This window comes from Podarcis vaucheri (genome assembly GCF_965113315.1).
Source record: "Podarcis vaucheri genome assembly, chromosome: 9".
NCBI classification, from domain to species: domain Eukaryota; kingdom Metazoa; phylum Chordata; class Lepidosauria; order Squamata; family Lacertidae; genus Podarcis; species Podarcis vaucheri.
In genome coordinates this window covers 251571-273804 of record NC_138767.1, presented here as the reverse complement: position 1 = coordinate 273804, position 22234 = coordinate 251571, and the positions used below count along the sequence as shown (strand labels likewise).

The following is a 22234-nucleotide window of genomic DNA, read 5'->3' as shown; positions in this document are numbered from 1 at the left end:
CTTGCCCACTAGCTGAAGAAGCGAAAGACACACACTCCAGCCCGCCCACTCACGGAAAGCCCGGAGGGACCGATGGCTACCGGCCGCCACGTCTGTGTCTTATCTCCACAGCCGGGGCAGCTCTGGCTGTAGGAAGACCAGCTGCCGCGACCCGCAAGTCCAGCCCTGCTGTCGGGCTTCGCGTCGGCCGAGGCGAGAACAGGATGACGGAGCAGATCCAAGTCTAGGGCGCTTCCTCTTCTTGTTGTGTTAATATAATAATAATAATAATAATAATAATAATAATAATAATAATAATAATAATAGAATTTCTATACCGCCCTATACCCAGAGGTCTCAGGGCGGTTACACTTTTATCATTGGACGTGGGTCAAGGTTACAGATAGGTAGCCGTGTTGGTTCCTTCCAGTAGCACCTTAAAGACCAACTAAGTTAGTTCTTGGTATGAGCTTTCGTGTGCATGCACACTTCTTCAGATACACTGGGTCAAGGATGAGGGCACAGTCCCCGCACCCAGCGCGCCCAGTCCGGCACATCCCGCTACGTGGCTGCCCCTTCTCTGGCTTCCCGGCGGGCCATTGCATTGTCCAGGCGATGAGGTGGCGGGTCAGTAGAAGTGGCCAGGGGCCGAGGCGGCTGAAGCAGGCAGGCAGGCTCCTTCCGCGGCTCGAGAGCGACACCTACGGGCCCCTCGCATCCCACGCTGCCTTGACTGCCGCGGCTCCACCGCCCTCTGGTGGCGGCCCTGGAGGAGGGGGTCTCCTTGGCTCCCCCTGCCCGCAGGCCCCTCTCAGGCGCCGAGAGAAGCCGCGTGGAGGTGACAGCGGCGCTCGCAGGAGAGGGAACCTCCGCTTTCCTCACGCGCTTGATATTTCCCTGAGGGTGGGTGGGTGGCAGAAACACGTGTCCGCCCGCGGTCGGCAGGTGTCCTATCCGAGATGGGGGATCCTAAAAGGTTTCCGGCTCCCTCCCGCTCCCATTTCCAGCGCCTTTGCTCCGAGAACCAGCGAATTCTCCTGCCCCTGCTGCAGCGCGCCCTGATTGGCTGCCCAGGCTGCCTCTGCCCCTATATAAAGGCGGCCCGTTCTGCCGCAGTTCGCAGTTGGCGCAGAGCTGGGCCGGGAGGGCTAGTGGGTAGCGCGGCAGGGACACCGCGAGGCTCCGATCGGCGCGCTTGGAGGGCAGTCCCGCGTCCTCTGTCCCTCGGGCGCCACGATGGACTCCGAGGGCTTTGGTTGGCGCAAGCCGTGGGAGGATTACCGCGGTGGCGGCGGGGCGGCGGCGCGCTCCGTCCGAGTCAGCTTCTGCTCGCCGGTGCCGCGGCGCTCGGCTCGCCTCCCGCCCTCCGCGCTCGGCCCCTTGACTGACCCGCTGGAGCGCCTGGACCTGGCGCAGGTGAGCAACCTGAACGCGGAGCTGCTGGGGCTGCGCGCCCAGGAGAAGGAGCAGCTGGTGGACCTCAACGACCGCTTCGCCACCTACGTCGAGCGGGTGCGGGACCTGGAGCACCGGAACCGGGCGCTGCTGCTGGAGCTGGAGGCGCTGCGGCGGCAGCAGCGGACCCCGGCGCGGCTGCCGCAGCTCTACCAGCAAGAAGCGCGCGCCCTGCGGGCCCTGCTGGACGCCGAGGCCGGCGACAAGGCGCGCCTGGAGGCGGAGCGCGACCGCCTGCGCCTCACCTGCGGCCAGCTCCGCGAGCGCTGCGCCCAGGAGGCGCGCCGGCGCCTGGAGGCCGAGGAGACGCTGAGCCGCGTGCGCGAAGAGGCCGCCCGGGCCGCGCTGGCCACCTGCGACGCCGACGGGGCGGCCGGCTCCCTGCGAGCCGAGCTGGCCTTCCTGCAAAAGCTGCTGGACGAGGAGCGGGCCGAGCTGGTGGCCCAAGCCGAGCTGGCCGCGGCCACCCGGGTGGCGGTGGAGGGCGCCCCGGGGGCGGCGGGGGCGGCGGCTGCTCGGCCCGACCTCTCCGCCGCGCTGCGGGACATCCGCTCCCAGTACGAGAGCCTGGCGGCGAAGAACATGCAGGCGGCGGAGGAGTGGTACCGCTCCAAGTTCGCCTCCGTGGCCGAGCTGGCCAGCCGCAACCAGGAGGCCGTGCGCAGCATCCGCCAGGAGACCGTCGAGTACCGGCGCCTGCTGCAGACCCGCTCGGCGGAGATCGAGACCTTGCGCGGCGCCATCGACTCCCTCCACAAGCAGCTGGAGAGCCTGGAGGGCCAGCAGGGAGCCGAGGTGGCCCGCTGCCAGGTAAGGCCGGGAGGGTTAGGGGGCCGCCGCTCTCGGTCTCCAGGCACGCGGGTCTCGATGCGCCTCTCTCTCTGCGGCGGGGGCTCCGGCTGGCGCTCTTCCTGCTCTCGGCGCCTGCCCTGGGGTCCTTCCAGGGGAAGAGAAAGCGGCGGCTTGACCCCCATCTCCGCCGGAAGGGCTGGGAACCCTGCTCATCTGGCTGGGGAGTCAAGGGGGGGGGGCTCCATATGTCTGACGCTTGGGATGCTGGGAGATGGAGTCCTAGCAGCATCTAGAAGGGCCTCCCCTTCTGCTGCCTCGCTGCCTCCTCCGAATTCAGCCTCGCGAGCGCCAAAATCTCCAGCCAGCACAATTCTGTGGGGCATTTTATAGCTGTCGATGACATGAACGTCTTGGAGGAAAGGTTTGAACAGTCAGCCCAAGATGGCTCCCAGGTCCTCCTTCCAGGAGCCCTTGGGGATGCTCTCGTCTTCCAGGCATCTTCTCTTCTCTGCCCCCCCTCCTTCTGTCCCTCTGTCTCCCTTGCTGCACATCAGATTCATGGGTGGGGAGGGGGTTCCTTATGTCAGACTCCTGTTCAGTGTCTGTGGCGCTTCTTAGGCCCTTGCCCAGTTTCTTTTAGCGTTCTTCTTTCTCCAGGTCTCAGAGTTTGGTGAAGATGCGGGGGTCCTTCTCCTGCCTCCACTCGCCTCTTCTTCAGTATAGGTCCTGCTCCTGCCCTTGAGCGACGGGAGGGCGTGGGAATGGCACTGCCTCTGTGGACTGGCTGGTTCAGGGCGGGAAGGCAGAGGTGCCCTGGCAGGATGGCCCCGAAACCACTTACAGCTCCTCTATTATTAATAGGCAGATTGATTTAATGATGAAGGCCTGCCAGGTTAAACCTCCCATGTGTAGCAGATTAAGTGGCTATTAGGTTAGGAATTGGCTGGCTTTGAATGCCCCCCCCCTTTCCTGCCTGGGCTTCTGTACCTTCATTTAACATTTAAATTGCCTGGCATGAAATGCCCAGCCAAGGTGAGAAATGAGAGGCTAGTTTGGCTGAAATTAAAATCTCCCACAGGACCTGGAGGAAAGAAGAGTGACTGAGCAGAAATCAGAAGGTCAGGGCAGGTGGTTGTGTGTGGTGGGGGGAGGTCAAGGGGAGAAATGAGGCTGGGAGGTCTCCCACATATCCTGGAGACAAGGGAATTAGATGGCCCTGGGGGTCCCTTCTAACTCTACGATTCTGTGTTTATGGGAGTGCAAGAGGCCAGCGTCTCCCCCCCCCCCTTCCTTCTTCAGCTACGTTCTTAGGGACTGCAGGGTGGTGGGCTGGTGGTGTTAATGCAGAAATCTGAGGGCTCCCTTGGACAAGAAACAAGGACATCAGCCAGGAATACCAGAGCAAAACAGCAGCCAATAGGCTTGATCCTTATTGAAGACTGTCGCAACAGGACTGCCACCTGCCAAAAGGTGGAACAAGATGGAAGGCCCAACAAAAGAGTCCCCAAACTTTTATTAGCTGCTGTAATCCCCATGTTACACCCCCCCCAAACTACATCCCTCAAACATAACGGTTACATCATGAAAGGGGAGGTCTGGGGGCAGTAATCTGAGCATCCTGGACCCTGCCCCATGGTTCCCCTTGCCCTCCACCAAACACCCATCAAGTGAAACAAAAAAGATCTTTACATTTCCCTGTTTCCCAGCCAAGTTCATCCCACCCTTTTGTCTCCATCTGGGTTTGTTATTTCTGGAATGGCTACCTGTCTGGCACTCAGGTAACAGGAGGCCAGGGTTTATCACTCAGGCAGAGGGGCTGCTGAGGAGCTAAGCTCACATGTCTAGATGAATTTCTGGAGTTTTCCCAGTGAGCCAGTACAGAGATACATTGATCAGTGAATTGTTACATTTGGTATTGTGCAGCAGAGGCCCTTTGAATAGATAGGAAGAAACTGTGATGAAGTGTTTTGTGGGGACAAATTACAAAAGTCACAAAAGGGATGGTGCTGATTTTGGTAGTGGGCTGCATGTGCATGAGATCTGCTGGAGGGGCAAAGCCCCCCCCAAACCTATAGATAAATTCCTGCAACAGTGGTGATCTCTCTGGAGAAGGGGGTCCTGGCAGTCTTGCAGGAATGGGAAAAGAGAAACTCCTGCTTCCAGCTGTATTTCAGGGCTGTGTGTGTGAGAGAGGGAGAGATGGGGACTTCTGTTCTTTCAGGGGGTAATGCTCAGGGGGTGGCTCTCCTCAGTTCCAGCCTACAGTCTCCCCTTTTCCCTTGACCCCACCCCCAGGAGAGAGTGGCAGAACTGGAGCAGGAGATCTCGGAAGCCAAGGAAGAAATGGCTCGCTACATGCGAGAATACCAGGAGCTGCTCAACGTCAAGATGGCCCTGGACATAGAGATCGCTGCCTACAGGTAAGGGTTGCAGGAATCCCACCCCCACCTGCCCCCATCAGGCACCTCCGTGCTTGAGGCTGCAGGGCTGGGTGCTCCTTGACTCCCTGGGTGTCCCATGCCTTTGCCCACCTGTGTATGAGTGGCAGTAAAATATGCTCTCCGTTATGGCAAACTGAGAAAGTGTCATGTGCTCTACTCAATTTTGATCCAGAGCAGAACTCCAACGTAGAGTTAGCAGAGCAAAAACTTAAACACGTTGCAGGATTCCCAAAAAATAGACCAGAGGCAATGAATATTTCATCCAGCAGACCTTTACTGCTAGTAAATGAGCACAGTGGTCACAAATCCATATACATTCAGGATTGGCACTGTCCATAAGAAGTCCAGTTGCAGCAAACTTAAACTTACAATAACTTATAAGAAGACTAAACTTTAACACTAAGCATACTATATACAGAACACCACACAGAACAAGAGAGACAGAAAGAGCAAGTGAAACCCTGGTTTTCTGGCCTTACTATTATGGTCAGCATGACCTTGACAGAAAAATATAACAGGACCAGTTTAAGCCAGCTGTACTCAGCTTCTCTGAAGCAATAACCCAAACTTCATGAACCTTCTGCTTGTTTCTTTCACACAGAGAAGCTTCCAGGACCCTCTTGAATTAATTAGAATAAGAAATATCTCTACACATCAGCTCAATACTTTCTGTACTAAGAAATGCAAACTGACAGGACAGTCAGATTATTCCAAGAAGGCTGAATCTGGTTCCCGTCTCCTTCCTTCTGTGCGCCAAAGTTTAAAACAGCCTCAAATGGTGCACTTAATAAGAGACTGGAGTTCATCTGGCCCTGAACCCCAAAATAAGCTCTGGCCTACTCTGTATAATCTAGAATCCTTTGCATTCAAATCTTGTGTTCTGTGGCTGAGCTCCTTGTCCGAGGCTGAGGTGTAGTAAACCCCTTCGCCCCCCCTTTCTTTTTCAGGAAACTGCTGGAAGGGGAGGAGATGTGGTGGACCTCGTCTTCCTCCTTGCCACCCCTGATGAAGTGACAGATGGTTCTGTCGGGAGCGAAGGAACCTCCTTTGATGACAGCCCTCCTTCTCGTCCTCGCCCCTTGAACCTCCCTGCCTCCCCATCAAGTTGCTTGCGCTCTCATTGGCTGGGCTGGTGCCCAGCTGGCCTTGGAACTGGGTGTCCCCCATGGCTCTAGGGAGGGTGGAGGAGCCGGTTCCCCAGGCCAGCCTCCCCCCCTGCTCATCCGGCTCTGCTCTTTTCATCCGCCATGAGATGCCACTGTGTGTGTGTGTGTGTGTGTGTGTGTGTGTGTGTGTGTGACACACCCTCCTGGCTCCAGAGGCAGCCCCTTCCCCTGCAGTGAGGCTGCCTCCCCCCCCCCCCCACTTTTAAACCCCTCACCGCCCTCACCTTTGGAGGAAAATAAGCAGGAAATAAGCAGCCTTGCAACCTGAAATTGGGTGCACAGCGGAGGGGTCTTAGGTTTTGTATTACTTAATTAATGTGTTTTCAGCAAGGTCTGGGCTAATTGGGACGCATAGTGGGGGGGCGGTGGCTGTGTCAGGGTCGGGGCTGCCTCCTTGCCTTAGCTGGGCGAAGGGGTCTCTGTAAGGGGAAGGGGCTGCACTGCTGCTCCCCCTCTGAGGGCTGCATGGCTCCCCCCCCCCGTGCCTGTGGGTGGAGTCAGTGTGGACGCCATGGGGACTGTGGAACAGGTCCAGTCGGGGCTGCCCAGAATTGGGAGGGGGCGGGGCCTAGCAGGGCTTCCAGGGAAAGAAGGGCATTTAATTATTCAGAATATTTCATGTGTGGGGGTTCAGAGTTGAGGGTGGAGTACTGGTCCCCCCCCCATTAGCCAAGGGCTTAATCCAGCCCAGCTCTTTGGTCCAAAAGGCTCTCAGAACTGGTCACAAATCTGTAAACAAACAAAAAACCAACACAGTCTCTCACTCCCTTCAGGTTTATAATCTAAAAGACACGACAAAAAAGGGAAAAGGGAAGAGGACAGAAACACACAGTTTTCATTTTGCAGAATGTGTGAAATGTGTTGGTGAAAGTGGCTCACCTGCTAAAGGGGTTTTGAGACTGAGCGTGGAAGAGAAACACGGCACAGATTGTTCTTAAGAGGGATCCCCCACCTTTAAAAAGTGGTTTTAATGGTGTGTATTCAACAGAAACATTCCCTTCCTCAGACTGAGGATTGCTCCTGGGAGCCAAAGGTTGGAGAAAAGGGAGTTTTCAACACTTGCTGTTCTTTCTAAGTTGGAAGCAGCTGCTCCTACCCCTGAATACGAGCATGGGGCAGATATAGGGTATAGGATGGTATATAAATTCAATAAATAATAATAATAATATCCTGGGATTTCCCCTCCCCTCTCCTCTCCCGGACTTGGAATAAACAGCCCCACCTCTGCCCAGTTCTCCTTCAAGATCAGTGGGGGTGGGACGACCCCATTGCCCCCGCCCCTGCTCAAGCACTGTGCCCTGGGAAACCAGAGCCTCAAATATACACACGCTCCTTGGCCCCCTCCGGATACTGGGGGGTGAAACTGCACGCAATGACCCCCCACAGCCCCCTCCCAGGCAATGCAGCCGGGGCTGAGGGAGAGGGGCTGCCTGCTCCCCAGACTGCCCTGTTTGGGGCTGTGTCCTTAGAAGCACCCCAATAGCGGGGGTGCTCTGGGAAGGCTGCAGCCCCCACCCTTGGGAAGAGAAGCTGCCCTCTATTCCCACAATCCCCCCCACTTCCAGCAGACCAGTGAGGCTGCAGCCTCCTAATGCAGGGGGGGTGAGGGGGTTGCTGTTTGGGGAACCTGCAAGGTCCCTTAGCCCCTTCCTCTGCTGACCCTGGCAGGGTGAGGAGAGCGCCCCTTTCTTTTCTCCTCCGCCCCCAGGCTGACCTTCCACAGGGAAGCCCAGGTCCCTACACAGGCAGCTTGCAAACCTGGATACGGCGTTCCCACCCCACCTCGCCCCTTTCCTCAATAACGTGTGCTGGGGGCAGGATTTGCTGTGGTCCTAAAGACCCCTGCCTCTTCCGTTCCCATCCCTTAGGTGTTCCCAAAGTAAAGGAAGGATTGGACTCTGATAATAAGATACACACAGAGGCTTGAACCAGCAAGACTCTGGGAGGAGTGCGTATAATAAGAATTCCTGTCCACCCTCCGGCCCACGTCGTTTTATTCACAAAAGAACTTTTTACACAGTGTTTGTAAGAACCAATCAGATTTCCTCTGAGCATTTCAAAAAACCCCACGTGGGAACAAAGTTAAAGTTAAAACTACAAAGAGCTAATTTCCTACTTGAGCATGCATATGTAATTCAGAGTAAATAAAAGAGGAAGCGAAGAGGAATGCATTTAGGAAGGTCATAAACAGGAGTAAACAGGAGAGGGCGGAAGGATGGCAAGGAAAGAGTATTCACCATCTCCTTGTGAACTCTGCCTGGCCCTTAAGATCTATCTAAAGATTAAACTACATCAAGGTAACCTTCTATCTTCATGCACTGAGGATGCCTGAGGAAGCAACTGGCGGCTGGGCTGTGTATGTGACTTGTCAAGCAAGAGAACTAGGACAGGGATGCAGAGGCGTGGATTGATGGAAAATCACATCAAAATGTCTCAAACCCAGTCAACGCAAGGCTTTCATTGCTGATGAAAGCAAATGGCTTGCTCCATATTTTTTATAATTCCTCATGGCAATCCCACCTGATCACTACACATCCCCTGCTGTCAAGGACCATTCTCCCACTCCTTAGGGGCTGCTTCTGGCTCAAGACCCTCTTTTCCTGGGGTCTCCCTTCTCCAAAGCACTTTCTGCACACTCTTTCCCACTCCCCCCCTTTTGGCTTTTGTTGCCCCACTTGTGGGCTCCTTCACCTGGTCAGCCGCTGTGAGAACAGGGTGCTGGGCTGTAGGGAGGGGCTTCCTTAGAAAAATGGGCTGGCCTCTCATAATTGGAGATCCAAGCAAAGGATCTGGATTATGGGAAAGGGGGCGGTTTATTGTTGTTGTTATCAATATCAATATTAATTAAGTTACAGGTAGGTAGCTGTATTGGTCTGCCGTAGTCGAAACAAACAAAAAAATCCTTCCAGTAGCACCTTAGAGACCAACTAAGTTTGTCATTGGTATGAGCTTTCGTGCTACCGGAAGGGATTTTTTAAAATTTTGTTATATAATTTTTCTGTTGGTCCAGGAAGGGAGAGAGCAAGGAAAGGGGAAGGCCGCTGGCAACACAGCACAGCTCCCATATATATATTCCCTTTTCCCCCTTTTCCCTCCTCCAATTTTAAAGGTGCGGCTTATATTCAGGCCAATACGGTAATATAAAAACACATAATAAAAACAAAAACAAGAAACCCAATAATCCTTCAACACATTTTAAAAGGGCATAATTAGTGGGGGAGGGAATTTGTCAGAGGTGGGCTGTGGGAGGCAGGTGGGGCTCTTTTGCACAAGGGAGGGGGAGGTGAAGCTAAATGCAAAGGGCAGGGAATGAAGACCCCCCCACACACACAATGCGCGCACACACACACACACACAGGCAGAATCAGGCCTGCAGTCCCCTTCGCTTCACCAGCTGCTCCCATTTTATGTCTGTGACAGAATCGGATCAATAAATATTTGTGAAATTATGTGTGCCTGAGGCTCTTGGACCCAAGGTTTGAGGGGGAGGTGGAAGAGTGGAGGGGTCATTGGCTCATCTAACCCAGTGTCACCTACACTGGTGGGCAGCAGAATCCCTGGAAATCCCCTCAGCCATCTAGTCCGCTGCAGTTCCCTGGAAACTGTACAAGTCTATCATTCTATTTCACTGGAGGTTTTAAAGCAGAGTTTGGAGGCCCACCGGTCAGGGATTCTATAGCTGCGATTCCTGGATTTCAGGGGGTTGGACTAGATGTCCCTTGGGATCTCTTCTAACTCTATGATTTTTAGGCACTTGGTCTCCCCAGTTCTCTGGAGGAACTTGCCCAGTGCCTGCATTACGGACAAGATCAAATCTTCAGGGTGCCTCCTGAAGATTCAATTCAATGTTTGAAGACTGAACAATTCAAAGTGTTGGCGTTGACCTTGAAAGCCCTAAACAGCCTCAAAGGCCCAGTAGACCTGAAGGAGCGTCTCCACCCCCCCATCGTTCTGCCCGGAGACTGAGGTCCAGCGCCGAGGGTTTTCTGGCAGTTCCCTCACTGCGAGAAGTGAGGTTACAGGGAACCAGGCAGAGGGCCTTCTCGGTGGTGGCACCCGCCCTGTGGAACGCCCTCCCATCAGATGTGAAGGAAATAAAACAACTATCTGATGTTTAGAAGACATCTGAAGGGAGCCCTCTTTAGGGAAGCTTTTAATGTTTAATAGACTATTGTATTTTAATATTCTGTTGAAAGCTGCCCCGAGTGGCTGGGGAAACCCAGCCAGATGGGCGGGGTATAAATATTATTAATTAATTAATTAATTAATTAATTAATTTTCTCCTGGGGGGCTCCCGTCCCCACAAACCACAGCAGCCTAGCCCTAGAGAGAGTGTGGCCCTCAAGAGCTGCTCTTGCTGCCAGACATTGTGGGGGCTGCCTCTGTTGCTCAGGCTTGGCTTCAGGTGGTTTTTCTGCAGCAGCAGCAGCAGCAGCAAATAAAGTCCCTACACTCTGAGCAGGTACAGAGTTACCCAAGGCCATGCTAGCTTTTTTGGCACTGCAAACTCCAAGTCCTCCATCCCCTCCTTTGCAGTAAAAATACAAAAGAATCCACTAATTGGCTGCTAGCCAGGGACTGCTCTTTCTGCAGAGCACCTGAAGTGGTCCCCTCTTCTCTCCTCCCTCTGGCTGGGTTGTGTGGGTTTGCACTGCCCACCCCTGGTATGTTTCTGTCATTGCATCTGTTTGCTGAGAACAATGTCTCTCTGCCTTGGCACCACATGAGCTCTGATTTGGGCAACTCGTCCTTCCAGCAGAGGAGAAATCTCACCTTATTCTCACAACAGTCTGGCAAGGAAGGTCTCTGCTGCTTGAATTATAGGGCAAAAGGGGAGGGTCTTCAGGAAAGTCATGTGCTGACTTCCCCACCCCCATTTTATCTCATGACCCAAGTAGCCTTCCAGAAACAATAGGAAGCTGACACAAAACATCAGAGGGTACCACTCCCCCCACCCCAGTTCAGAGCACTAGATTTTACTGTGCATCGTGGCTGGGTTGCAGACTGAACCAGATCCTGCTCCCTTGGTGCATAATGTTCTGCAAACCTCCCCCCCCCCATTGTAGACTTATAGGTGTAGAAATGTGTCAATAAACCATATTTCTTAAAGACACTGGCCTCTGCTACACCTCCGTTTTCCCAATAAGAACACAACCCTGGGTTAGTGCCTGGAACCCTCCGGGAATCTTGCTACTGCTTGGCAGAGAGTGGGGGTAGTGTCCAACTTTTGTAACAATGCTTAGGCTAGAATAAATCACAGACATTTAGATTTGCAGACGGGTGAAATTTTACAGTTTCCAGGTGTTACGGTGAACTAGTCTCCATCAGCTGGCGGTAAAGCAAATATGAAAAGTTTCCAGAATGACTTAAAAATAAAAGTGCTTTTGTTTCCTTATAAAAGGGATCATGCAGTCTTTGGGTTGGCAACCCTTTTAGAGAGATTCGGTTCACTTGTTCTAGGAAGGAGGGAGAGGAAAAAAAGAGATGGGAGGGTGGAGGGTGGGAGCAGGGCCTGCTGAGAGCCTGCTAAGGCGCACTCACTCTGACAACTGGCGCTCAGGGCTCAGGTTTGCCCCTTTCATGCAGGAACTTTATTGAGAATTTTAAAAACAATTGCAGGCATAAAGTGCTGTCTTTCAGGGAAAAATGCATCTACAGATGATAAGTCTTGAACACATTCATCCACATGGCATCAAAACAGATTTGGAAAGTCTTTTACATTACAGTGGTACCTCGGGTTAAGTACCTAATTCGTTCCAGAGGTCCGTTCTTAACCTGAAACTGTTCTTAACCTGAAGCACCACTTTAGCTACTGGGGCCTCCTGCTGCTGCGCTGCCAGAGCACGATTTCTGTTCTCATCCTGAAGCAAAGTTATTAACCCGAGGTACTATTTCTGGGTTAGCGGAGTCTGTAACCTGAAGCATATGTAACCTGAAGCGTATGTAACCCGAGGTACCACTGTACTGATTAAGCTCCCATCCACAGAGTTTACTTCCATCTAAAGCATTAAGATAATTTCTCCATAGTGGCTGCTGGGACAGAGGTGGGAGGGAGATTTTTGTACCGCTGTTAATAAGTGATATAGACCAAGACCATACGGAGTCAAGACGATATTTCTTTGTTATTCCTCTTATCACCCTCCAATGGTGAGTTCAGAGTTCCAGAATTGCTATGTCCCACACTTAATGGGTCCAGGTTTATCTGGTGGAAGGAGGTGGTTATTCTATTGGAAGCCACAAAAGAAGACCAGCTCTTTATTCTTGACATTGGGACTGATCCCCCCCCCGACCTGGGATGGGGTAAATTTATCGCCTCCACTTTGTTAGGAGGCTCCGGGGGGGGGGGGGGCTGCAGCAATTTCTATTCCACCAGCCTTCCCAGGCAACTAAGAGCACACGCTTCCAAAACGGTTAAGGTTTTGCATTTTTATTGCTGTAAACAGTTTTAGTATTTTTCTGTACTGCAAAGCAGGAGATAAAACACTTTTACAGTGGTACCTCGGGTTACATACACTTCAGGTTACATACACTTCAGGTTACAGACTCCTCTAACCCAGAAATAGTATCTTGGGTTAAGAACTTTGCTTCAGGATGAGAACAGAAACCGTGCTCCGGTGGCGCGGCAGCAGCAGGAGGCCCCATTAGCTAAAGTGGTGCTTCAGGTTAAGAACAGTTTCAGGTTAAGAAGGGACCTCCAGAACGAATTAAGTACTTAACCCGAGGTATCACTGTATTTATAAATGAATGACTGGATGTAAGATTCAGAATTAAAATCAGTTGAAACAGATTGCAGCCCCAGGAACAGGCTCCTGAAAACACACCTCTCAGGATGGCATCAGGATGGAGACGAGGATACATTCTGCCCCACCAGTAGCCCCCCAACTGAAAGGAGAGGGGCAGAAGCAGAGGGGGAGGAGGAAGATGAAGCTCACAGGAGAGGCTTGCAAGGCGGCTGCTGTGGAGAGGCCTCTGGCCGGGTCCCCCAAGAGAGGCTGCAGCGGCGTCCTCAGCGGAGGGTGACCCAGGGCGACCACAGGCTCCACATGGAGTTGGTGAAAAGATCCTGGCAGCGAATCTGCACCCGATGCACAGCCTCTGCGTCTTTGATGGTTTCCTCCAGCTGGTCCTGTAAGGAGGGCAAACCAGGTGTGACTGGGCTGGAAGAGGGGCAGAGCCAGGGCCTGCTGGGGGGGGAGGCCCTCTGATGTGGGGGTCCCACAGAGCAGAGGGGTCCCAGCTTCTCTCGTTGGCCATGGCTAGAGTCCGTGGTGCTCACAGGCCCACCTCCTGAGCCCTGGCATTGCAAGAACCCATCTGCAAGAGGCTCTTAGCCAGGATAAGTCCAGAGAATGTGGGTTGGGGAATTGTAGCTTTTCAGCTGTTGCTGGACTCCAACTTCCATCATTCTTGACCATTGCTAGATGCTGGGAGATGGAGTCCAGCAGCATATGGAAGCTGCCACATTGACTATTTCTGCCTTAGATCCTTCCTGCACAAAGGCCTTCCAAGATCAGGCTCTGGGGACAAAGAACGGAAGAAGGGGAGTCAGCTGAGGCTACTGTGCCTCACTTGTGGGCAACTGGTTGGAAGATGTTGGGATTAGACTATTGAGCTGGAGGAGGCCTTGACTTTGTCCTGGCCCACTTTGGCCGTGAGTGGGGGAGTCCCGATGATGGAAGGGGACGGCCTTTTGTGGTCAGGAGATCTCACCCATTCTCAGCTCCTTTGAGCATGTGGGGAAGTGGCTGGTTGTGTTACTGTTGTAGGTTTTGAGTGCCAGATGTTGTGGGTGCAAGTCCCCCATAATTCTTGGATTCAACAAGAGTTAGATTTAATCGAGATGGGCATCACTGGAAGAACAAAGGCTGGTGGTGGCCTGTCATTAGCCCATCAGTGAAAGCCATCAACAAGGTAAAAGACACATCTGGATTTGGAAGGTGGAAATTTCCAGGGTTATAGTGAGCAATGAGAGTAGTGAACAGGGAAAAAAGCGTCCCTTTTGCAAGTTGGAGGAGGGGGAGCACAAAGGCAGGAAGTCTATTTTATGCTGCAGAGAGGGTCAGACATGATGCCTGGGGTCTCTTGGAATCTGAAACTGCAGCAATGGAAAGAACAGGACCATCTCAGAAGCTGAATGAACTCTCTCCATCTAGACACAGCCTATAAATATGTTTAGATCAACCCTATATCATAAAGACACCACAGTCTCTACAGTGCCATCTTTTCCAAAGGAAGCACAGACCCCGGGCAAGTGCCTGGAACGTCATACTGATATGTAACATTATGAAGAAACAGACACTGAAAACCAGCTTGTTACTTACGCTGCTGACTTCCTTCTGGGTGCCATCGTAATGCTCCAGTTTCAGACGGTAGCACAGAGGGAAGTAGGCCGAGGCGCAGTGCCAAGTGGGCGGGGGAGCCCAGCTGAGCCTCAGCTTGGCCCCTGACTCCTTGTGGATGGTCAGCTTCTCTGGTGGGTCTGGCTTCACTGCAGGGGGAGGGATGACAAGAGCCGTCAGGCTTCACCCAGGGCCCCCTCCCTCTGCCTCTGGAGGGGCCACAGTAGGGCCCTTCTGGCCAGCCTTCTGCTACTGCCTGTCACTACTGAGAGGCCCAGATCATCTAGATCAGAGCCTCCCAAATATTATTCAGGCTGCTGCCCATTTGGTGCCATAAACTCATCCCCAGCACCACCCAACCTATGAAAAGCATTTCTCAAAATAGCGGTTTGTACAACCCACTGAGGAAGATAACGCAATTAAATTCAAAACCATCAACACTTGCTCCCCCACCCCCCAGTTTTTACTATGTATTTTGTGTTTTAATCTTGCATTGTCATGCTGTGATCTTTGGACAAAGGGTGGTATATGAATTTAATAACTAAAAATTTAGTTTGATTAATTCAACAGAATTCATTTGATCCAGTGTGATACCAGTTTTTCAAAGTCTGAGAGCCATTTGCCCCCTGGCTGCCCCCTTACCACTTTGAACCCCTCTAAAATCCCCCTACCACCCACTTTGGGAACCATCAGCAGGTGTTGATCTTTTGGTTGAGGCATTCCCAGCCAGTCAGGTGCTTCTCAGTTAACCCCCCCCCCCAAAAAAAAGCAGAATATGATGTTAGTGGAAGCAGAGCTCGTTGTAAGACCACAGCTCCCCTGCAAGATAAGCTGTGCAGAAGGTCAGCAGCAAGAGAAATCCCTGACAGCAGAACTGCAGGGACTGACATCATCTGCTTTTCATACTTAAAAGCAACCTTGCCCCCTCCCAAGCTGCTGCCCCCCCATGTTTTAAACTTCCATCAGCACCAGCCAACAAGAGCCACACTGGCTGCAAGGGCTGCTGGGAGTTGTAGTCCAACGTGGGGGGGGGGAGAGACCAGGCTGAAGCCTCAGGAGGCTCTTGCTCAGAGGCTCAATGAGGAAATGTCCCTTTGAAATAGAGCCATTCCATATAGGCAGTCCCAGCTGCCCCAGTGACTTAGCAGCTCCACCCTTAGCAGTGCCGGGGTCAGACTAGATGGCCTCTGGGGGTCCCTCCCCACGCTGTGATCCTGCCCTAGTTCTGCGGGTGGCCTTTTGCCTGGCCTCCAAAGGCAGCTGCTGGGCTTCTCCTCCTCACGCCTCCTTTGGAGGGCTGGTCTGGCGTCCCTACCGATGTCCTGGATGGCGACGTCCCTCCGGAGAGCCTCGTAGCTGCCGTCTTCGCCCAGCCCCTCCAGCGCCAGCGCCAGCTCCGTCTTCTCCCCGAAAGGGCAGGGGGCGCAGTCCTCCAGCAGGAGGCGCACCTCGCCCGGAGAGGCAGACACTTCTCTCGCGGGGCAGCGCGCAGAGCCCGGTCCTCTGCGGAGACAGAAAAGCCTTGGGAGGAGCCTGGGGGGGGGGGCTGCTCCAATCCTATGACGCTAAGAGGGAAGGGGTCCGAAAAGGAGAGGTGCTGGGGCTCAGAGATGCCGGCTTGCAAGCTCCATCCAGCCCCGCTCCAAAGAAGTGGTGCCTGGCTGGCGGGTGGCCGTGGGGGGGGGGTGTCAGCCCCCTCGCCCCCCTGCCCATCTCCCCTGATGCCTCAGGTGTCCCGGGCCCTTCAGAGAGGTCCTGCCTCAAAGCGAGGAGGGGAGGCGAGGTACTCACTTGCGGCGCAGGCTCACACGGAAGGCGGCTGGGTGCTGAGTCTTCCACCAGCAGCTGAAGGTGCCCCTGTACGAAGGCGCCTCGCAGGTCACCTCGGCTTCTGCCTTTCCAGCTGCAGGGAGCGGGCAGAGCGGTTAATAGGGACCCTGGCGACGGCCTTGCCCTTCCCGCGGCTGGAGGACAGGCCATCCTGTCGGGGATCTTTGAGCTGTGATTTCCGCATTGCAGGGGGTTGGACTAGATGACCTCTGGGGTTCCCTTCCCGCGCTACCGTTCTATGGCTCTGTCACAAGACCATCGGGCTTCGCGGCGCAGGTTCACGAAGAGCCTTTTCCGCGTCTCCTCTTGCGCAACAGCGCCCCCTGCAGGAGCGCCCGCGAGAAAGAGTCCCTCTCTTGGGTTTCATGAACGAAAAGTTACAATTGAGGAATGAAGCCGGGGCCGAAATATTATAGGAAGTGGAAAGGCCATGTTTAGACTCGCTGATCTCTTCTGACCACTTCTTTAGGCAGGAACGCCTAGATCAGGCATGTCCAAAGTCCGTTTTGAGGGCCTAATCCAGCCCCCGGTCGGTTTAATTTGGCCCCTGTGGCAGCTTATTTCCTGCGGTAAAATCCCCAAAGAAACCTTGACAACTTCAATCCTATAAAGCTCAACAACTTCGGCCCTCATGGCCCTTCACTTCATCAAATCTGGCCCTCTTTGAAAAGTTTGGACACCACTGGCCTAGACTGATGGTCGCCAGTCTGCAAACTGGTTGGACCAGTCAAAGAAGGGCAGGTCCTTTGTTTATGAATGGGGAAAGGTTTGCATCAGGGGCCAAGAAAGGAAGGGATAGAATGTATTAGACAGGCCAGGAAGAGCCATTAACAAAGTATCTTCATTGAAAAGCTGGAAAGCAAATGGGAAAACAGGATCTTGGCGCCTGCTCAGGGCTTCTTGGACAACCCTTTTCTATTACCTTAATGTTCCGTTTTGAGGTGGTCTTTATGCCCAGGGGGTGGATAATTTATGGGCTTTTAAAGTTGTTGCACACGTGTCTTGGGGGCTCCTCATCTCCTTGCAAGGGGGGGGGGAGACTCGGTTGCAATAGGTGCAATAAAGATTCCTTGCTTCCTCTCAACTGGTTGTAAAATAAAGCTAAAGGGACCCCTGACCATGAGGTCCAGTCGTGGCCGACTCTGGGGTTGCTGCGCTCATCTTGCTTTACTGGCCGAGGGAGCCGGCGTACAGCTTCCGGGTTATGTGGCCAGCATGACTAAGCCGCTTCTGGCGAACCAGAGCAGTGCATGGAAACGCCGTTTACCTTCCCGCCAGAGTGGTACCTATTTATCTACTTGCACTTTGAGGTGCTTTCGAACTGCTAGGTTGGCAGGAGCAGGGACCAAACAACGGGAGCTCACCCCATTGCGGGGATTCAAACCACCGACCTTCTGATTGGCAAGCCCTAGGCTCTGTGGTTTAACCCACAGCGCCACCCGCATAGCCCCTGTTTAAATCTCTGAGCGATTGCTGACCTCAAGGGATTGCAAGTCCCTTGGCTGGAGTCAGGCTGTTCAAGCCAAGCCCATTTCTTATAACAATCCTATGATCCAAATACCAAAGGCAGATCCCGACTCGCCCGCCCCAGCCGTAATGTCGGAGTCCAACGAAGGCGCAGATTCTGTGAAGGCTCCCGAGGGGTCCCCAGATCCCCACCTCACCTTTTCGGACGAAGAGGGGGAAGTCCGGGTCGCGCACGGCCAGGAAGGTTCTGCGCAGCACCTGTCCTGCAGCTCCCCGGCAGGTGTAGTTGCGGGCGGAGGCGAGGTCCAGCGGGCCGACCCGCAGCAGGTGACCCCAGGGCGGCAGCTCCTCCATCTCCACCAGGGCTCCGTCCTCCACTTCCCAGCTCACCCGCTGCCCCGCCGGGGCGCCGCACGTCAGGTTCACCTTCTCGTTGATGTCCCCAACCTGCACTGGGGAGGGGAAGAGAGAGCGAGAATGGGGGGGGGGACGGTGGCAGAAGGGGGGGGGAAGCGCCCCTTCCTGAGAAGTTTGGGACGCCAAGACGCCAGGCTGGGAGGACTGCACCGAAGGTGTCCCCCTCCCTCGGCCAGGGCACTGTGGTCTTCTAATGGTTGGAGGCAGCACAGAGTGGCTGGGGCGACCCAATCAGATGGGTGGCATGCAAACAAATTATTATTATTATAGGGCAGCTCCCACCCAAACTATTTATTTATTTCGCAAAATTTATGCACCGCCTGACTGTAAAAAAATCTAAAACAAACTACACACACACACACACACACACACACACACACACACACACACAGCAGTTTACAAAAGGATAAAACAAGAAAATCGATAGAAATTTACAACAATGCTTTAAAATATACAAAAAGTTTAAAATGCTAAAGCAGCTTACAATTTAGGTCAACTCCGTCTACTTATTTGGGGAGGCTTTGTCTAAACAAGAATGTTTTTAAAAGGCACAGAAATGAGAATAGAGAAAGGTGCTTGCTTGATGTCAATAGGCAGGGAGTTCCACAGTGTAGGTGCTGCCCCACCAAATGATTCATTCTTAGGAATGGGGGGATTATGTGGCATCTGTAGCAGTGCCAGTTCTGCTGATTGAAGTGCTTGAGTGGTCACCTGTGGGGTCAGGCGATCTCACAGGTAAACTGGTCCCAAGTTTTCAAGGGCTTTGTAATACCTTGAACAGTAATACCTTGAACTTGGTCCAAACCTGTTTAAAGGTAAGGGGGACTCCTGACCGTTAGGGTTGAAGCGCTCATCTCGCTTTATTGGCCGAGGGAGCAAGCGTACAGCTTCCAGGTCATGTGGCCAGCAGGACTAAGCCGCTTCTGGCGAACCAGAGCAGCCACGGAAACGCCGTTTACCTTCCCGCCAGAGTGGTACCTATTTATCTACTTGCACTTTGATGTGCTTTCAAACTTCTAGGTGGGCAGGAGCTGGGACCGAGCAACGGGAGCTCACCCCGTCGGGCGGATTGAACCGCCGACCTTCTGACCTTCTGATCGGTAAGCCCTAGGCTCTGTGGTTTAGACCACAGCGCCACCCACATCCCTCAACCTATTTAGGGAAGTTTTTAATGTTTGATTCTATTTTTTAATATTCTGTTGGGAGCTGCCCAGAGTGGCTGGGGAAACCCAGTTAGATGGGCAGGGTATTAATAATAATAATAATAATAATAATTATTATTATTATTATTATTAAACCGGTGCAGACCTCTGACTACAGAAGTCAGATGCTGACAAGGGCATGCTCTTGCCAGCAATTGTGCTGCAGCATTCTGCCCTAACTGATCAAGTATGAGGGAAGTCCCACCAAGCAATTACAGCCCCCCCCAAATTCCTGGGGTGGGGGCACGCACAGGAGCTGCACAGCACATCTGGGAGCAGCCTGATTTTCTCTCCCTCCTTCTGTGCATCTTTGTGCACAGATTCAAGCAGAGACACACAGCACTTTGTGAACCACATTTCACCCCCTCCCTTCCCCTTTGGGGCCCCTGAGATGGGGCTTGCCTCTGGGGCACTTACAGTTGGCGGGAAAAGCCACGGAGGCTTCTGCGATGAGTGCCATGCCCACAAGGGCCAGCAATGTCATGGCCATCATCTTCAGGCCGTGGGTGAGGAGAGACTCCACTGGAGACGAGGGCAGTGAAGGCTAAGGGGAGAGGATCCTGCCCAGGAAGGAAGACAAAATGACCAAAGGGGAAACCCAAATCTCTCCAGACAGGGACCACCAGGGTCAGGGCCAGAGACTTCCAGCGGCATCTTGACCCCACTCCCTGTCTGCCTCCACCCTCTGCCTCTCTCGGGGGCATGGAAAACCCACTGCCCAACGGGGGTGCCTGCCCTTGCTTCCAGCCACCTCTCGGGAGCAAAGGCTCTGCACCCCCACTCTCCCCCCCTTTCAGGAAATGAGTCTCCTAAGAGCATCAAAAGAACGTGCTCAACTAGTCCAGCACTTGTTCTCACAGTGCCAACCTAATGGGAACCCACAAGCCGGACTGGGTACAAGACCAATACCATCCCCTCCTGGGGCTCCCACTGAAGCATTCCTGCCCAGAGCAGAGCCGTCCTGGCTAGTAGCCACTGATAGCCCTATTCTTCACCATTAGTTTGTCTTTTTAAAAAAAATATGTATATTTTTACCAACCACCAAAACACAAGCAGTGAAACCCCCCAGGTGGCTGATACATTAGGTATACAATATTCAATAATAACATATTCAAATTAACCATATGTATACTTCTATATACCTCAACACTCCTCCTTCCACAAGGTTTATTTAACTTTTAACATTTTAATTGCCCCAAATTGTTCAAACCTACTCAAATAATGCAATATCTTCTCAAACCAATCCTCCTCTTTCTCACTGACCTTAAACCCTTTCTATTTATCTTCACAGTTAGGTATTCTAAAATTATAATATTATTCAGTTTTTTCCTCCATTGGTTCACCCCAGCTCTTCTGCATTTTTCCAATCACTCGCTATAACCTGTCTGGCTGCAATTAAGATCAGTTTTACCCATTTGCATTCCTCTTTTGTTTTTAACTCGGTACTACTCAGGGTAATAAGAGCCATTAATTTAGTTATTTCCTTGTCCTTCCCACAATCCCCTATATTTCTATACCAATCTGTTTCCAAAATTCATTAACTAACGGACAATCCCACCACACCATGAGTTTGTCTAATCCCTGCTTCCCACGGGAGAAGAACGCTCCATAGGTTAACTCTGCGCTGCGTGAAGGACTCTCTGGCTGGTTGTCCTGAGAGGAGGCTGCTCAAGGGGCTCCCTGTGGCTGGACAGAGCTGCAGGCTGGGGGCCTCATCTCCTGGCCCCACGGATCCTAAGCCTCCACCCCACAACTGCCTTTCTTCCCAGACAACTTCCTTCTTGCCCTCTTCTTGTCCTGCTGAGTTGCCCATGAACCTCCCTGGGGGCTTGGGGTTCTGCTGTCAGCCTCCGAAATGTCGCTCAGACCTTTGCCCTCAGAGTTCCCCACAGAGCCTGTTCCCCCCAAACCTTTTGGGTAGCCCTCCTCCAAAGCCTGTACCCCAGAAGCCAGCTGCTCCCCCTGGACAGTCCCTGCACCCAGTGCTGGTTTTCCGTGTATGATAAACAAGCTATAGCTTAGGGCCCCACTCTCTTGGGCCCCCCCCCAAAATATTATAAGGGGAAAATACCTGGATGTACATTTCCAAAATATAAGATAAAAGACAAATAAAATAGATTATGAGTCTTTGTAAATTGTGTTTCTAAAGGAACTTTTGTTATTGCCAAATGCCAATGTGTTTGCATTGTTTTGTTATGAATAAAAAATCATTTTAAGTTAAAGTTTAGTAATTATTTCACTATTAATATACTTCTTATTAATTGTATCTCAGCTCAACAATTACTTTGATAAAATACATATTTTGTTATGTGCAAATGGCTTGAGATACCTATTAGGTCCATCAATTACCATATAGCATCTATTCAACACACACAAAAAAGCTGCAATTTGTTTTTGACGAAGGACAGCTGGACATAGAAAGGGCCCCATTACCTTCAGGAGCTGAGGGCCTCATCCAACCTCAATCCGGCCCTGCCTGCCTCACAAAGCCCCCTTCCCAAAGCAGGTTGCAGCTCAGAGACGCAAGACCACCCCTCCCTAAGAGAGCCCTTACCTTCCGGCTGCTGCTGTGTGTGTCTGAGGGCTGAGAAGGAGACCTGTCTTATACTGCCGGTCCTGCAGGGAGGAGGTTAGTGAGTGGGCAAGGAAAATCTCCCCAGACCACAGAGCTGAGGAGGAGGAGGAAGAGATAACCCATCCCCGCCCACTTCTGGACCCACACATCACCCCCTTCCTTCCCAGGGGAAGGACAGACTCAGCTCTGGAGGAACTGCCACACCTACAGCCACAGCCCAAGCAAGCCCTGGCCCCAAATGGAGCAGGGTGTGGGTGTGGGTGGCTCAGGGCTGCCCGTCCGCTGCAGTGCCAGACCTTTGTGCCCTTTGTGCCCTCACCTGCACAACGCACACAGTGCTCAGAGATCTGTACTGCTTGCCCATTTGCTACCTGGCCAAGTTCAAGGTGTTATTGTTCATATATAAAGCCCTTAACCACGTGGGACCAGTTTCCCTATGCCCATTGCCCCCCCCCACACAGGTGCCCACTCAATTGCTTTGATCAGCAGAACTGTCACTGCTGCAGGTGCCACAAACGTAAAACCAGATTCAGGTAAGGAGCCGTGTTGATCTGACTCAGTCGAAATATAT

The 22234-nt window shown here is 52.8% G+C and overlaps 2 protein-coding genes across 2 annotated transcripts; one reads left to right on the top strand and one right to left on the bottom strand.

The window, feature by feature from the left end:
- Positions 1–1079: 1079 nt before the first annotated feature.
- On the top strand, positions 1080–9282 carry LOC309540014 (alpha-internexin-like). Its single transcript, XM_082236588.1, has 4 exons — positions 1080–2244; positions 4522–4646; positions 5615–6806; positions 6840–9282. Exons 1-3 carry the CDS (start codon positions 1216–1218, stop codon positions 5679–5681), a joined length of 1221 nt encoding a protein of 406 aa, XP_082092714.1. The 5' UTR covers positions 1080–1215; the 3' UTR covers positions 5682–6806; positions 6840–9282.
- Positions 9283–11102: 1820 nt separating this feature from the next.
- Positions 11103–19680, bottom strand: LOC309540056 (interleukin-12 subunit beta-like). Its single transcript, XM_082236667.1, has 6 exons — positions 19506–19680; positions 17667–17921; positions 15964–16075; positions 15488–15675; positions 14155–14321; positions 11103–12959 (listed from the first exon to the last, which is right to left on the bottom strand). Exons 1-6 carry the CDS (start codon positions 19579–19581, stop codon positions 12840–12842), a joined length of 918 nt encoding a protein of 305 aa, XP_082092793.1. The 5' UTR covers positions 19582–19680; the 3' UTR covers positions 11103–12839.
- Between the last annotated feature and the right edge of the window lie 2554 nt (positions 19681–22234).